This window comes from Globicephala melas, chromosome X (genome assembly GCF_963455315.2).
Source record: "Globicephala melas chromosome X, mGloMel1.2, whole genome shotgun sequence".
Lineage (NCBI taxonomy): Eukaryota > Metazoa > Chordata > Mammalia > Artiodactyla > Delphinidae > Globicephala > Globicephala melas.
The window spans coordinates 114,123,225-114,139,323 of record NC_083335.1 but is presented as its reverse complement, the minus strand read 5'-3'; the positions used below and the strand labels follow the sequence as shown (position 1 = coordinate 114,139,323).

General features: G+C 45.2%; 2 protein-coding genes across 8 annotated transcripts in view; both read left to right on the top strand.

Annotated features, from left to right (window-relative positions):
- Window positions 1-8,573: 8,573 nt before the first annotated feature.
- On the top strand, window positions 8,574-16,086 carry TCEANC (transcription elongation factor A N-terminal and central domain containing). 4 transcript variants are annotated; one of them, XM_060292511.1, is made up of 3 exons: window positions 8,574-8,700; window positions 11,374-11,451; window positions 14,928-16,086. In XM_060292511.1, exon 3 carries the CDS (start codon window positions 15,028-15,030, stop codon window positions 16,084-16,086), a length of 1,059 nt encoding a protein of 352 aa, XP_060148494.1. In that variant the 5' UTR covers window positions 8,574-8,700; window positions 11,374-11,451; window positions 14,928-15,027. The 4 variants fall into 4 exon arrangements, with proteins under 4 accessions (XP_060148494.1, XP_030708094.2, XP_060148492.1 ...); XM_030852234.3 differs by lacking the exon at window positions 11,374-11,451 and having other exon boundaries at window positions 8,575-8,700; window positions 15,018-16,086; XM_060292509.1 differs by lacking the exon at window positions 11,374-11,451 and having other exon boundaries at window positions 8,578-8,700; window positions 14,911-16,086.
- Window positions 8,580-16,099, top strand: part of RAB9A (RAB9A, member RAS oncogene family) — a 52,500-nt gene continuing 44,980 nt past the window's right edge. For 3 of the 4 annotated variants that reach the window (XM_060292519.1, XM_060292516.1, XM_060292515.1), the window contains exon 1: window positions 8,580-8,700. The gene's annotated coding sequence lies outside the window, so the exon portion shown is untranslated. The remainder of the gene's footprint in view (window positions 8,701-16,099) is intronic. The other variant, XM_060292517.1, reaches the window with a different exon arrangement.

Sequence of the window (16,099 nt, the reverse complement as noted above, 5' to 3'; positions counted from 1 at the left end):
CCGCGCCCTGGAATGGTCCTTTTTCGGCCCTTCCCCTCCGGAAAGAACAGAAAAGAAATTCCAGGAAAAGCACAAATTGAATGCAGGGCGTCAACTCAGTCCTATTCTCACCAAACTAGAACATAGCCCCCTCAATGAGTGCTGGATTCAATGAAATTAGGTAAGAACTAATTACTCTTTCCTTCTCAGTAATTTCTTTGAGAGCCTATATATGTATTTCACTGACAGTGTTGCTTAAAACACATTTGGAAGTGCCTTTTTCAGGTACAAAAATCATACAGAAGATTTGGTATGTCGATTTATGGTCATGTGTCATTTATGACCGAAAACAGTACATATCACCAGCCCAGAATTCCAGTCCTAGGTATATACTCAATAGAAATGCATCGCGGCACTTTCTGTAATAATCACAGTGGAACGACTCAAATATCCATACTGTCCCTTGCGAGCAGAATGGATAAATCAACTGGTATATTTATTCAATGAAATATTACCAAGAAATGAGCATGAACAAACTCATGCTACTCACAGCAACACAGATGAATTTTTAAAATGTGGCATTGATGAAAAGAAGCCAGGGAATTCGCTGGCGGTCCAGGGGTTAGGACTCCACACTCTCACTGCTGAGGGCCCGGGTTCAATCCCTGGTTGGGGAACTAAGATCCCACAAGCCTTGCAGTGTGGCCAAAAAATTAAAAAAAAAAAAAAAAAAGCCAGAAAGTACATACTGTATGGTTCCACTTATATAAGTTTTTTCCCCTCTTCACTTACAAAAGTTTTGAGATCAGGGGCAATAACTCTATGATGGAGAAGTTTGGACTGTGTTTACCCTTGGAGAGGATGCTGCCAGGGAACGCAAGGGGGGGGACTTTTGGGGGGAGTGGTCATTGTTTCTTGATGCTTTTTAAAGGGACATGTTCACTCTGTGAAAATCTTTGAGCAGCACACTTATGATTTCTGCCCTGACTTTACTATGTATGTGTTAGACTTCAATAAAAAATTTACTTTAAAAAGTAAAAGTATTACCCCCCCCCTTTAAGATGAACCTCATCTATGTGACTTGGTGCCAGTTGACTTGGGACACCTGGAGTGAATTCGTCTCTTAATACCAGGCGGGTTGTGACTGAAAGCAAATGGCACTGGAGTCTTGAGGAGTCATTCGGCAGGAGCTAAGGCCTGAGGGTTTCCTTTCCTGCTGCCCAGGAGCCTGGAACACAGGCTCACCTTCCCCACATCTGTTGCTCTTTCTGCACAGTGATAAAAGTTTCTGCCTCCCCTTTCCTATCCCTGTTACTGTCCTTTTAAAAATATTTTTCCTCCTGAGTTTGAGCTGCACTCACACAGCTCCCCCGCTGAGAGGGAGACACTTTCTCCTTGCCTCATTCGGTTTCCAGACCCTCTCTCAGAGTTCCAGCAGTGCCCCCTCCTGGCAATTTATGTGCATGTGTGTGGCTGCCAGCAGGCAAGCAGCAAAGAGGGCTGTCTTCAGCATCTCCTGCTTCGTCTTGGCTCCGTTTCTCTTCTCCCCAGTGTCTTGTGAACTCATGCTTCTGGGTACCGAGAACCTTCCAATCAGTCACCCGTGGGATCTTGAAGAATCTGATCTTGCAGACCTCTCATTCTCTCCCAGTTCACCCCTATCAACATTTACTTGTTCAAGTCCCATTCTGCTGATCTCTGACAAGTAAAGAGAAACGACCCTTATAAGAAAACTCAGGTGGAAGGAGTAAAGAGCTGGCAGTGTAACCTTCCCTAAGTAATATTTGCTCTTTTGTAATAGCAGCTTCCAATGCCTTCATACAAAGGAACGAGTAAGAAGGCGATTTCAGCACCATGTAAGATCAGGAATTCTCTTCCGATGACTCAAATCACACAGCTTCATCAAGACGGGCTGAGTCAATGTTTGCTTGTAGCAAGCAACAGAAGCAGACCTCCACTAACCTACAGCAAAGGGAAATTACAGTAAGGAAACAGGAGTGTGCAGGTGGATGGAAAGACCAGAAATCCAGCCTTGGAAATGAACTACAGGGTTAGAAGCAGAATAATGGGAAAAAGCCATTGCTGATCAGGAAGCCACCATGGCAGGAATAAGCTCTTACTATGTTAGTCTCCACATTACTGTGCTTAAAATTCACATTCCAGGGAGGACTGTGCAATCAGCCCCCCTTGGGTCATGTAGCTGCCCCCTGGCTAGGGCAGAGCGGGGCACCTGATGGGCTGTTCTGAAGGTGGGCTGAAAGCCAGGTGGCCAAAACCCACCAAAGTCCACCACGTAGACCCCATTACATAAAAGCTGGTATTCAGTACATGTAATTGTCCCAGCCAACATACCAAACTATGTGATTTACTCTTGTCATAACTAAGGAGTTGACACCTTCATTCTCTTCAGCAGGTAGAAAACTAGGTGGTGTTTGGGTCAGGTTTGAAATGAATAATAACTAGCAAAAATAGTATTGTGTGCGCCAAATCATGTGGCAACTACAATGCATTAGGTTGTTATGGGGGAAAATGAGGCTGAAATGGAAAAAATGCTTCTCTTGGGCACCATAAATCAGAATGGTACACTTCTGGCCAAATGTGTCTCCCACTGAAGACTTAGAAGACCTGGGATGAGCATGGTTCCCCTTTATATTGTCGTTTCTGATGAATGGTCCCTTCTGGCGCACGCCCAGGTCATGTTGGGAAAGGGGGGCTGTGGATGGTGTGTACAGTGGTGAGTCCATGAGAATAAGCCTTGAGGCTACAAGGGTGCGAGCACGAAAGACAAAAGAAGCAGTACAGACCAATGGTTTTTAGTTCAGTGCTCACTTCTTGTTCCTCGGATGAACTGCTGTTACAAAACGACCTCCTTTTAAAAGAAAAACCTGAGAACCAAAATGCGGTGAGGCATTTCATGGAGCAGTCCACATCCCTGGCAGGCGCATTCCTCCTGGTACCAAGCCACTTGGACAGAGTGAAATCCCAGCGGCTGGGCTTCGGTTCAGATTTGTTAACCACAATGCGGGAGGCAACTGAGTAGACAGGCCGAGGTGTTTGAGTTGGCATCCTTTTATCCCATCTCTTTTTGTACGTTTTCTCCATTTTTCTGATTACATGGAATTTTGAAGCATCCCCAGTAACAAACTAGTATAAATATTGTTTTACTGCCTCTGAATTTCCATCGTATGATATGTACCACCAACTGATGGAAGCCAGGCTTCCTTCATTCTCTACCAACGTGTTGCCATAAATCTAGGGTACAATAACTTACATTCTAGAGAAATGGCAAAATGGGCAAATGGTGTGGGAAAGGAGAACAAGAGGTATGGAAACGAGCTAAAGATTACTCTGAGGGGCTTCCCTGAGGGTGCAGTGGTTGAGAATCCGCCTGCCAATGCAGGGGACACGGGTTTGAGCCCCAGTCCGGGAAGATCCCACGTGCTGCGGAGCAACTAAGCCCGAGCACCACAACTACTGAGCCTGCGCTCTAGAGCCCGCGAGCCACAACTACTGAAGCCCGTGTGCCACAACTACTGAAGCCCGCGTGCCTAGAGCCCGTGCTCTGCAACAAGCGAAGCCACCGCAATGAGAAGCCCGCGCACCGCAACTAAGAGTAGCCCCCGCTCGCGGCAACTAGAGAAAGCCTGCACGCAGCAATGAAGACCCAACGCAGCCAAAAATAAATAAATTTATAAAACAACAAAAAAGATTACTCTGGGTACAAGAGGATGTTAAATGGGACTTTTCCTGACTTGGAGTTTCACCCAAATCTGAGCCCAGTGTTAAGTGCCCACTGGGTACTTTTATAGAGAGACATGCTAGACCATCTTCACACTGCTAAGTGGGGAGCCCAACACTATGTCAGGCACCCATGGCCTGTCACCCCTTTTCAGCTGATGTACAGGAGAAGGCAAAATTGGAAGATGGCCTTTAGAATTCTAGAAGCTTCCTCCCACCTTCCCAGCAAGTGGAGGGGAACTTGAGAGAACCGCTCAGAGAAATTGACAGGTGCTCCCGAATTGAATTGAAAGGGACAAGAAGTGGTGCATGACTCGCCCAAAAAACTCAACAGTTGAGCCAGCTGGGACTGCTGAAGTCTAGTATGACTGCAGAGGGCGCGGCCTCTGCCTCCAGGGCTTGGTTGGGGCAGAGCTGCTGGGACTTTGCCAAGGGCTAAGTGCACATGAAGCAAGTAGCTGGGTTGTTCTGGAAGGACCTCGCCCAAGAGGCCTGTCTGCAGGTGAGCTGACCCAACAGAAAAAGGCTGGGGGGACATGCCACCAAATGCAGGAGCTGATGGTCAACCACTGTATCATCTGAACCAGAAAATGGGTAAGAAGGGGCCTCCCAGCAAGGGGGGGTCTCCAAAATATCCCCAAAGTGAGCGCACAAAAAGAACAAAAGAGGCAGCCTTTGGATATCAGCACACAGAGAACTCCAATACTAGGTAGCAACATCATTAACTGAATTCGTTTCCTGTGGCTACCATAAAATACTGGGTGGCTTAAAACAACAGAAATGTATTCTCTCACAGTTCTGGAGCCACAGGTTCAACCTCAAAGTGTTGGCAGGACCATGCTCCTCCCAAAAGCTCTGGGGAGAATGCGTCCTTGCTTCTTCCAGCTTCTGGTGTCTCTAGGAGTCCCTTGGCTTGTGGCTGCATCACCCCGATGTCCACCTTAATCTTTACGTGGCTTCTCCTCTGTCTCTGTCTTCTCCTCTTCTGTCTCTTCTAAGGACACTTGTCATTGGGTTTAGGGCCCACCCAGGTAATCCGGGATGATCTTACTCAAGATCTTTAACTTAATTATACCTACAAAGACCCTTTTTTTGAATAAGGTCACATTCACAGGTTCCAGGGTTAGGAAGCGACGTATCTATCTTGGGGGGTGGGGGGACCATTCAATTCACAATACTAATCAAATAAGACCTTTTTACCACTCCTTCCTCCTCCTGCCCTCACCCTCGGGAGACCAGAAAATAGCGCAGGAAGCAGAGACAGGGTACAGTAAGGAGAGTGAAGAAATTAATCCACGTGTCTTTCCCTTTGCTGGGCCACAGAGTTACAGATCACACCTGAGCTGAGCGAGGGTCAGCACTTTGAATTGGTTGAGTAATAGAAGTTCTGATATTAGATTAGAATGGATTTAACAACATAAAAATAAGATTGTTTCTTTATACCTGAAAGTGACTGGGAAAGCTGTGCAGAGGCAGGGGAAGGGGAACTGGATGAAGGTAGTCAAAAGATACAAACTTCCAGTTATAAGATAAATAAGTAATGTACAATATTATAAAGATAATTAACAACAGCTGTATGTTAAATACGAAAGTTGTTAAGAGTAAATCCTGAGAGTTCTCATCGCAAGGAAAACATTTTTATTCTTTTATTTTGTATTTATATGAGATGTTCACTAAACTTATTGTGGTAATCATTTCATGATGTAAGTCAAATCATTATGCTTTGCATCTTAAACTTATCCAGTGCTGTATGTCAATTATATCTCAGTAAAACTGGAAGGAAAAAGAAAAGAAAAGCTGTGGGATTTGCTCAAGCCTCAAGCTCCAGCCCTAGAGCAGCCGAGGGGCAGGAGAGAACCAACAGAGCTTGTTTCAAGGCAATGGTGAGAAAAAATTAAAAGTTTCTTCTTTCTTACACCCTACAGAGCCCGGCCTGTTCAATAAAGTAGACTAATAGGTGTCTCACTTTGATCTTGTGATAGAAGCAATTTTGTAGCAATAGCCTTTTGAAACTAGTCTCTGAGGTTACATCCAGGATAAACTTGCAATGTTTCAACAGTTTTTAAAATGGAGTCGCTGCTGCTGCTTTACTAATTACAGCTTTAGTCTTGGTCCTGTCTTCCCTACTTCTAGGTAAGGTTTATTACATTGCTCAGTCATAGAATCACCCTGCTTCCTGACAGCATCCAATCCAGAGCAAAACCCTGCTTCCTTTAACCTTCCCCCAAGTTACCCTCCAGTATGGGGTCAGCAAAGAAGGCTGCCACTTTCTCTAGTTCTACCAACACTTTGTCTTTATTGGACCCTTGCCGGTAAAGAATGTGTACAGGTGGGAAGTGCAGGATGCACAAGGCTGCTTAATGAATGTTTTCTACTTTCATATCAGCTGATGCATGCCAAAGGTGCAGTAGGTACTTGCTGAATTAATTACTGCGTTAAGTAAATAGATAATTCACAGTTTTGTCCAAAGTTTTGTCAACATTTAGTTGAGCGCTGTCTTGACTGGAAGCAGAAAGGGTAGGTGGCAGAGTAGTTAACACACTTCGATGCTCAAAAGCAATAGTAGGGCTAGCTTCTTTCAATTCAGGGCCCGGTGCGGACCGTCGGCCCCAGACCACAGGACCCCAGACTGGGAGCTGCGGGGATGGGGGTGTGTGGCGGGGATGGGGTGGGGGGGGTTGGGGGGGTGGGTTGGGGGGGTGGGTTGGGGGGGTGGGTTGGGGGCTGGCCCCGGGCCCGGCCCCCGGCCCGGCCCACTGGGCCGCCGATCGCTCTGCGCAGGCGCCATTTCCCTAGCACGCATGCGCTGGGTCCCGGGCAGTGTTCTCTAGCTTGCGGGCTTGGATTGGTTGAGCTTTCGTGGTCCCGCCCTGGGACTGGAAGTTCTATCTGGACGCCGAGGCCTCCCGGGCTTCGCCTGTGCTTCTCGGTGAGCTATTCTCTGTGTTCGCCGGCGTGTCTGTCACTGCAGTCGGGCGAGTCCTTGTTCCCAGTGGAAGCCCACCCCTGCTTGGGGAGGTTCTCGGTGTGCCCAGGGCCGGTAGACCGGAACGTGCCCTCGCCCTCACCTCTCCTCCAGCCGAGATCTCCCGGGTGGGCCACTCCTTCGGGGCCGCCGCTGCCTGTGTGCTGGGTGCCAGGCTGTCACCCTTGGACGGCTTGCAGCAGGCTTTGCTTGTCGCTCCACCCCACCCACTGGTATCCGAACCCGGGCCAGAGTGGGCCCTTGTGCAGGTCCCTTCCCCTCGCTGCACCTTTGCTAGGGGTCGTCGTAAGGCGAAAGGGCCCTAGAGCAGTACTGCGTGACTTCAGAAACTGCGACGCCCCTACCAACATTTGGCATCATTCCTCTCCACAGAGGAAGGGGCTCCCTGTGTAGCCGGAGAGATGTATGTGGGTTACGGCTAGAAATTAAAATTTTCTCTTTAGATCTTAGATCTAAAGATCTAAACAGATCTAGGTTATTGCTGATTTGTTACCAGCTTTTGGAACTTTCTCTTTGATCTTTCATCAGGCTTTAGGGCGGATGTGTGCACTTTGTCCATATATCCGTTATGTCAGTTAATATTTACAAGGTTTTGTATGCATTCAGTCAACAGATATTCAGGGCCTACTGTTGTTGGCACTGTATAAACTGTTTTTAATATGTATCAGGAAGCTAGGGGTATAGGTGTGTATCTCAGCATTATCTGTACTAGCATATGCTCTAGAACTGTGTTGTCCAATATGGTAGCCGCTAGCTACATAAGGCTGTTGAGTACCTGAAACGTGCCTAGTCCGAATTGAGATGTGCCTTAAGTGTAAAACAGCGAATTTTGGAGAATTAGTATGAAGAAGACAATGTAAACTATCCCAGTTTTTTTATATCCATCAACGTGTTGAAACAGCAATATTTGGGATACACTGGGTTAAATAAAATGTATTATGTTTTTTACGTGGCCACTAGAAATTTTACATTATTCTTTTGGCTTACATTATATTGCTATTGGACAGCACTGCCCTAGAAAGGGGTCAGCAGACTATGGCCTGCAGCCAAATCCAGCCTTCCTGTCTTTGCAAAAGAGATCTATGGGAGCGAAGCCATATCCATTCATTTCTGTATTGTCTGTGGCTGCTGTTCCTGCTACAAAAACAGCAGAGTTGAGTAGTCCATACAGAGGCTGCATGGCCTGCAAAGGCCAAAGTATTTACTATCTGGCCTTTTATAGAAAAAGTTTGCCGACACCCTGCTCTAGAACAATGCCCGGTATGGTAGATACAAGGAAACCTTTTCATTGTAGTCCTGTGTAATTGTCAGTTAGGCTTAGTGTGGGACATAGTTCTAAGGACTTTATAAGGACTTTCTCGTTTAATTCTCATATTAATTCTGGGATGTTGGATTCCCCTCCCCCCCCCACATACTTGACACCCCCTACTTCTGGGAACTGTACCTTCTAGACCCTCCTTATCCCCAAATGGCCTGACTCCTGGAGCCCACCTGATTAGCCCACAGGAGGCACCATGCTTCTGTTTTCTTTTTTTGAACTAGAATATTTTAAAATGATTTTCTGAACTAGAATTGAGATGAGGTTGGGCTCCCGTGGAAGAAGCTGAGGGGCACTGGGCTTAGTTAGACGCAAGTGGGTACAAGCAAGCTTGTCCGTGGTGAAAAGGATGATGCTTGCAAGCAGAGAGGAGAAAGTATTTGTTGAGTAATAGTAAGCCCTGACCAGGTGTTTGTCAGGTGTGTAGCGGTGAATGAAACAGACGTCGTTCTTCTGTGGTCTTGTAGGGAAGGCACACAATAAAAAAAACTTTTTCGTGTGATATGCACCATGAAAAAAAAACCAGTGTGCAAATATTTGATGTTCTTAATAGGTTTCATCATCTGTAAGATGGAGCTAAGTGCTATACCTGTGTCGGGGGTTTTGTGAGGATGGAGATGACATGAGTGTATACGGCACACAGAGTTGCTCGATGTGCACTGTATTCTGCTGTTAGAAGGTAAGTGCGGGAATGGCTGTTCGGGACTCTGGGTGCATCGTGACACTTAAAACATTGCAGTCACCAGTTGTGGTTTGTAGAGAAGGTTCTCAGGTGAGTTGTGCACAGCAAGCGTTTTTAACATTTCCTAATTTAATGAGGCTCCTCTAGCAAAATGCAAAGTCAGAGAGGTTGTGCGCGTTCAGTGTGGGGGCAGGATGGGAGCTGCCTTCCGGCTGATGGCAGCAGAGCTGGGTTGGTCTTGCTGCGGGAGGGGGGTTGTGCCTGTGTGTACAGGGCAGTGGTGGCAGCTCTGGTTTAGATCACAGTCACCTGGAGAGCTGCAAAATACCCAGGCCTGCCCTCAGAGATTCTAATTCATTCTGTCTGGGGTGAGGCCCTGGCATTGTTTTTGCTTTTGCTGTTTAATTTCTCCAGATGATTCAGATTGGCAGTCAGGAGTGAGACCCACTCCTGGTGAGAGACAGGCAGGCAGGCTCAGGGAGCTAATGGGGCAAAGGCATCGAGCTGGGAGGTAGGCAGTGTCTGTCAGCGATGCAGCGCGATCACACTGGAAGCTGGAAGAGGGCTTTTCATCACCTGGCCAGGGACCGTGGGCTCCATCCTGAGAGCAGAGGGGAACCTCTGAAGGGCTTTAAGCAGACAAATGGGGGAATCTCTTGCTGAGATCTGTACTGGAGGATGATCCCTCTAACAAAATGTCGTGAATCAGAGTGAAAGCAGCGAAGAAGTAATTGGAGCCGGCCAGATGATGGGAAGCCCAGGTTTGCTTTCTGTATTCCTCCTACATGTGTCCCTTAGCAGCAGTGTCTGTCCTTGTAATTGGCCAGCTTCTTGTCTGTGTTCCTTCCGCTGGGCTGTCAGCTCCTTCAAGGCAGAGAGTAGCTCATTAGGCTCAGCATTTATCGTGTATGAGATACATAATAGATATTTATTGAATGAACTGTGTAGAACTCTAAACTGGACACACAGCCTACTTTGTCTTTTTGTGGCAGTTCTCAAAATTTTATATCCCAGGTGCTTCCACACTATAGCCTCCTAGGGCAATAAATTGCTTTATATCTACGTGACTGTCCCACAGGGAGAATAGAAAGTTGGACAGCATTTAAATGCTGTTAAAAATATGGAGGAGAATGGGAAACAGTATGGTGGTTCCTCAAAAAATTAAAAATAGAATGACCACATTGATCCAGCAATCCCACTTTTGGGTATATACCCAAAAGAATTAAAAGTAGGGTCTCAAAGAGATATTTGTACATTCATGTTCATAGCAACATTATTCACAAAAGGTAGAAGCAGTCTAAATGTCCATCAGTGGATGGATGGATAAACAAAATATGCTCTGTCCATACAATGGAATATTATTCAGCCTTGAAAAGGAAGGAAATTCTGACACATGCTCCGACATGGATGACCCTTCAGGACATTATGCTGTGTGAAATAAGCCCAACACAAGAAGGCAAATACTGTATGATTCCACTTATATAAGGCATCTAAAGTAGTCAGATTCATAGAGACAGACAGTAGAATGGTGGTTGCCGGGGGCTGCAGGGGAGAAAGAAATGGAGAGTTGTTGTTTAATGGGTGCAAAGTTTGTTTTGCAAGACAACTAGCGTTCTGAAAGTTGGTTGCACAACAGTGTGAATGTACTTAATGAACTGTCCTTGTAAAAATGGTTAAGATGGTAAATTATATGGTACGTGTATTTTACCACAATTCAAAACAAAAAAATATGGAGGAACAGTAAATAAAAGGACATATGAAGGGGCTTCCCTGGTGGTGCAGTGGTTAAGAATCCGCCTGCCAATGCAAGGGACATGGGTTTGAGCCCTGGTTCGGGAAGATCCCACAGGCTGCTGAGTAACTAAGCCCGTGCACCACAACTACTCAGCCTGTGCTCTAGAGCCCGCGAGCCACAACTACTGTAGCCCGTGTGCCTAGAGCATGTGCTCCACAACAAGAGAAGCCACCGCAATGAGAAGCCTGCACACCACAACGAAGTGTAGCTCCCGCTCGCCGCAACTAGAGAAAGCCCGCGCGCAGCAACGAAGACCCAACACGGTCAAAAATAAATAAGTAAATTTATTTTTTTAAAAAAAAGGACATATGAAATGCAGAGCAGAGTGCTAATATATGAATCCATTAACTTCTGTAGATTTCCATGAGTAAAGAAAAAGTTTTACTATTAAGACAAACAGTGCTCCCATCGCCCTGAAGCCCTGAAGCCACAATTAAATTCCCCTTCAGAATCTCCTTGAAGCTCTGACCCTTCATTGAGAAATTCGACCTGAGTTAAATATTGCCTAACCTCGTTGTGGGCACTCTAGACTGGTCTCTTATTAACCACCTTGCTGACATCCAGCCAACTTCAATCTTGCTTTCTTTCTTTGGTAGTGATGCATATAGAATGAGTATAGACGCGGGTACGTTGAATACTTGTTAGGAAACTTTCCCACAGCTGGGGGGAGGGCTCAAGTTTATTGAGCTGCTTGAGACCTTATCATTGTGACGCCCCTGCTTGACTTCCTCCAGATCCCAAAATCTCAGGCAGACAATGCTGAGAGCAGTATTCAGCAATCGAGGATGTGTGTTTTTAATTTTTCTGTGCTGTCTTGCCTGTTCTTTGTTTACTGAGTCTTTGATTCTTAGAAAGACCTCTTTTACTGTTTTCAGTCTTTAAAAGTGGAATTCAATGAAATAATGCCATTTGCAGCACCATGGATGGACCTAGAGATTATCATACTAAGTGAAGTAAGTCAGACAAAGACAAACACCATATGATGTCACTTATATGTGGGATCTAAAATAGGACACAAATGAACATATCTACAAAACAGAAACAGACTCACATAGAGAACAGACTCATGGTTGCCAAGGGGAAGGGGCGATCGGGGAGGGATGAATTGGGAGTTTGGGGTTAGCAGATGCAAACTATCATATATAGAATGGATAAACAACAGGGTCCTACAGTAGAGCACAGGGAACGATATTCAGTATCCCATGATAAACCATAATGGAAAAGAATATGAAAAAGCATATATATGTATAGCTGAATCACTTTGCTGTACAGCAGAAATTAACACAACATTGTAAATCAACTATACTTCAAAAAAATTTTTTTAAAAACTACGTAAGTAAACGGGCAGGGCTATAAAACTTTATTTATAAAAAAAATAAGTAAATCAATACATCTTCATTCTGATCATTCAAAAAAAGAAAGTGGAATTCAAAAAGGAAAAACAATGATCTTGAAGTACCAATTCTCGATAATTAGAAAATGCCACTTAAGATCCAGAATCAGTGGCCCATTGAGTTATTGCTAACTGACTTTAAAAAAGAAATAGAGAAAAAAAAGACTGCCCAGGCGGTAAAAATGCAAGACCCAGAATCTTGGTCATCTGAGCTGTGCAGTGGGGAAAACCAGTAGGAACCTCAGAGTTGTAGTCCTGGGCACTTAACTGTTCACATTTGGGGTAGAGCTTGAGGGAAGATGGAACTGGTTTCGATGCAGCAGTGGACTTGTGAGGAAATCGTGAGGGCTGACCTGAATGCAGAGCCACGGGTGGGGTGAGGCGGCTGCTTTGTGGTGCCCTGATCTCTGAGGGCGGTGAAGTGGAATGAGCCATTTACCATGCCGTTTTCCAGTGGCCACATATCTTAAATGTATAGGGTTTATCATGAAATTGAACTAGACTAATCACTTTTCTGAGTAGGAAAACAATACATACACATTAGAGGAAATTCAGGAAAGAGTAAAAGAACAAAGGAAAATCACGTAAAATCTTGCCATTCAGAAAATGCCTCTGTCTGAAATTTTTTGTATCTATTTTTGACCTTTTCTCATCACATGTGATTTTTAAATAAAATTTGGATCAGACTCTAGATGTTGTGTTTCTTTTTATTTATTTTTAATTAAAAAAACTTTTTTTTTTTTTTGGCTGCCTCACATGGCTTGTGGGATCTCAGTTCCCTGACCAGGGATTGAACCTGGGCCCTCAGCAGTGAGAACATGGAGTCCTAATCACTGGATCGCCAAGGAATTCCCTAGATGCTGTTTCTTAATTTTTATTATTAAAACTTTTTTTTTTTTTTTTTTTACCGTGCAACATGTGGGATCCTAGTTCCCCGACCAGCAATGGAACCCGTGGTCCCTGCAGTGGAAGCGTGGAGTCCCAACTGATGGACCACCAGGGAAGTCCCTAGATGCTGTTTTTAAATAACAGCTTTGCTCAGATATAGTTTATGTACTGTACAGTTCACCTACTTAAAGTGTACGATTCAGTGGTTTTTAGCTTATTCACAACTGTGCACCCATCACCACAGGCAACTTGAGAGAAGATTGTGCACCTCCCCCAAGAAAAACTCTGCACCCATTAGTAGCCACTCACTTTTTTTTTAACATCTTTAGTAGATTATAATTGCTTTACAATGGTGTGCTAGTTTCTGCTTTATAACAAAGTGAATCAGTTATACATACACATATATTCCCATATCTCTTCCCTCTTGCGTCTCCCTCCCTCCCACCCTCCCTATCCCACCCCTCTAGGTGGTCACAAAGCACCGAGCTGATCTCCCTGTGCTATGTGGCTGCTTCCCACTAGCTATCTATTTTACGTTTGGTAGTGTATGTATGTATGTCCATGCCACTCTCTCACTTTGTCACAGCTTACCCTTCCCCCTCCCCATATCCTCAAGTCCATTCTCTAGTAGGTCTGCGTCTTTATTCCCGTCTTACCCCTAGGTTCTTCATGACTTTTTTTTTTTGCCACTCACTCTTCATTCCACCCCACTGGTTCCCTCCCCCTTCCTTCCATCCCAGCCCTGGTGTACCACTAATTTACTTTCTGTCTCTACAGATTTGCCTATTCCAGACATTTCATGTAAATGAAATCGTACAATACGTGGTCTTCTGTGTCTTTGATTTAACATAGAGCTTTGAAGGCTCATCCATGTGTAGTCTGTATCAGAGTTTCCTTTTATTGACAAGTAACATCCCATTGTATGGATATACTATGTTTTGTTTATCCATTCCTCAGTTGATAGACATTTGGGTTGTTTCCACTTTTTGTCTGTTACAAAGAATGCTGCCGTGAACATTCATGTGCAAGTCTAACCATTTGGGACCTCATAGTTTCTTCTAAGTTTGCAGGAAATTCTTACAAAAACAGCTTCCACATCTCTTATTTCCTTAAAGTAAATTTATAAAAGTAGAATTGCTGACTGCAAGGACCTTACGTTTTACAGCCCTTGTCAGATGGTGTCTAGGAAGACTGCATTAACTCTCCCTGTAATCGCTTCAGCGTTGTTAGCCTGCGTGTGATCGGTGATAGTTTATTTAATATCACGTGCTATAAAATGAGAGTCCGTGGAGTGTTGAAAAGACAGTATCCCTGCCATCAAGATGCTTATGTTCACGGTTAGACCAAATGGGCAGATATAGATCCAAGGGTATTTGGTAGGCAAGGTTATGTGCATTATGTGGATGGAAGAAGAGACTGGTTAGATAAAGTGAACATTCGCCTCCCCAGGATGAGATTCACACAGACATAACCATTAAGCAACTTTTTACACCTAAAAGTTAAAAAGAAGAGAAAAGTTAATGGGCCCAAACTCTGGCCTAGGGACCTGTTAGTCCAAAGTCATAAATCCCCCCGTTGTTCAGAAGAGTCAGATGTCAGCACAGTGTGGCCTGTTGACTTTGGGGCCCATCTGACCTGGATCCAGCTGCCTCCCAACCTGTGCCGCTTCATCATTTCTTTAGATTCCTTGGGACTTCTAAACAGCATCCACTTTTGGCCCTGTTTCTCATGCTTTTATATTCAGAAAAGTACTACTTCAAGACTGTAAAATCAGCAAGGACTTCGGTGAAATAGCTGAACACGAGGGAAAATAGTCCAGCCTCCTGAGCCTTCCCCCATTGACGCTGACACTGGCATGTTTTCATCCCCAGCATAACCACCAAATTCCACAAAAAGGAGTTGACTAATCTTGATTTGGAAAGATCATTCATTTGTAAAATTAGGGATGGGAAAGTTACAGCAGATCTTTCAGCATGCTTCTATCAAGCAATTGTTAACGCAAAAGCTGTTTACAGGGATATATATATATATATATATTTTTTTTTAACTACTGAGAATCAAACTTTTGAGGCTAAACCATACTACATTGCAGATTGCATTTTCTGATACATTGCACCCATTTTTATTACAGACTCTTTCTCTGCATAGGTAACTGGCAGAGAGCGCTGTGCTCCTATCAGGAAGCTGCGCCTGGCAAACGCAAGCTTGAGAAAACGGAAACCTCTTTTTTCTTTGCAGCCGTAACAAGATGTCTGACAAGAAGCAGATAGCTGCCAGAGCTTCCCTTATTGAGCAACTGATGTCTAAAAGGAATTTTGAGGATCTCGGCAACCACCTTACTGAGCTAGAAACTCTGCGTGTGACTCCGGAGCATCTCCAGGAGACGGATGTGGTCAGGGCTGTGTACAGAGTCCTCAAAAACTGCCCCACGGCGGCTTTGAAAAAGAAAGCCAAGCGTTTGCTGTCAGAATGGAAAGCTCTGTATAAGGATACTCACTGCAAGCCACGGGGCAGCCCTAAACCATTTCCTCCAGGTGGAAATAAAGAAGAAAATCAAGGACTTTCTCCTGACCCAAATCAGGATGAGATACCGGGCAGCTCCCGCTGTCATTCTCTGCACTCATCCCAAGATGTTGCAGGAGCTGTTGAAAGGATCGTGCCAGAAAATAGCCCTGGTGGAGCGGAGCCTAAGGCAGCGCATCTCAGGGCCGGTGACCCTCAATGCCCCGACGAGCGAGCGAGTGGGCAGCCAGATCCTGCAGCGCCCGTGAGAGCCAAATGCACAGAGCTGCTGTATGAAGCTCTAGCTGGTCCTTGCACAGAGCAGCCCAGAGCCGATCTGTGGCACAAGTTTGCACGAGAAATCGAAGAGCACATTTTTACCCTTCACTCCAAGAACCTCAAAAAATATAAAACTTGCATCCGAAGCAAAGTCGCCAATCTGAAAATCCCCCACACGTCTCACTTACAGCAAAACTTGCTCTCTGGGACCATGTCTCCAAGGGAATTTGCCGAAATGACCGCCTTGGAAATGGCTAGCCACGAACTGAAGCAGTTGAGAGCCTCCTACACGGAATCTGGCATACGGGAACATTACCTGCCCCAAGTGGTGGAGGGCACGCCGACCAAGAAAATAAAGTGCCAACGCTGCGAGAAATTCAATTGCCAGGTCACCGTCATCGCCAGAGGGGCACTCTTCCTTCCAAGTTGGGTGCAGAATTCCAACCCAGATGAAGAAATGATGACCTACGTAATCTGCAGTGAATGTGGGGAGCAGTGGTACCATAGCAAGTGGGAGTGCTTGTAATTGTAATAAATGT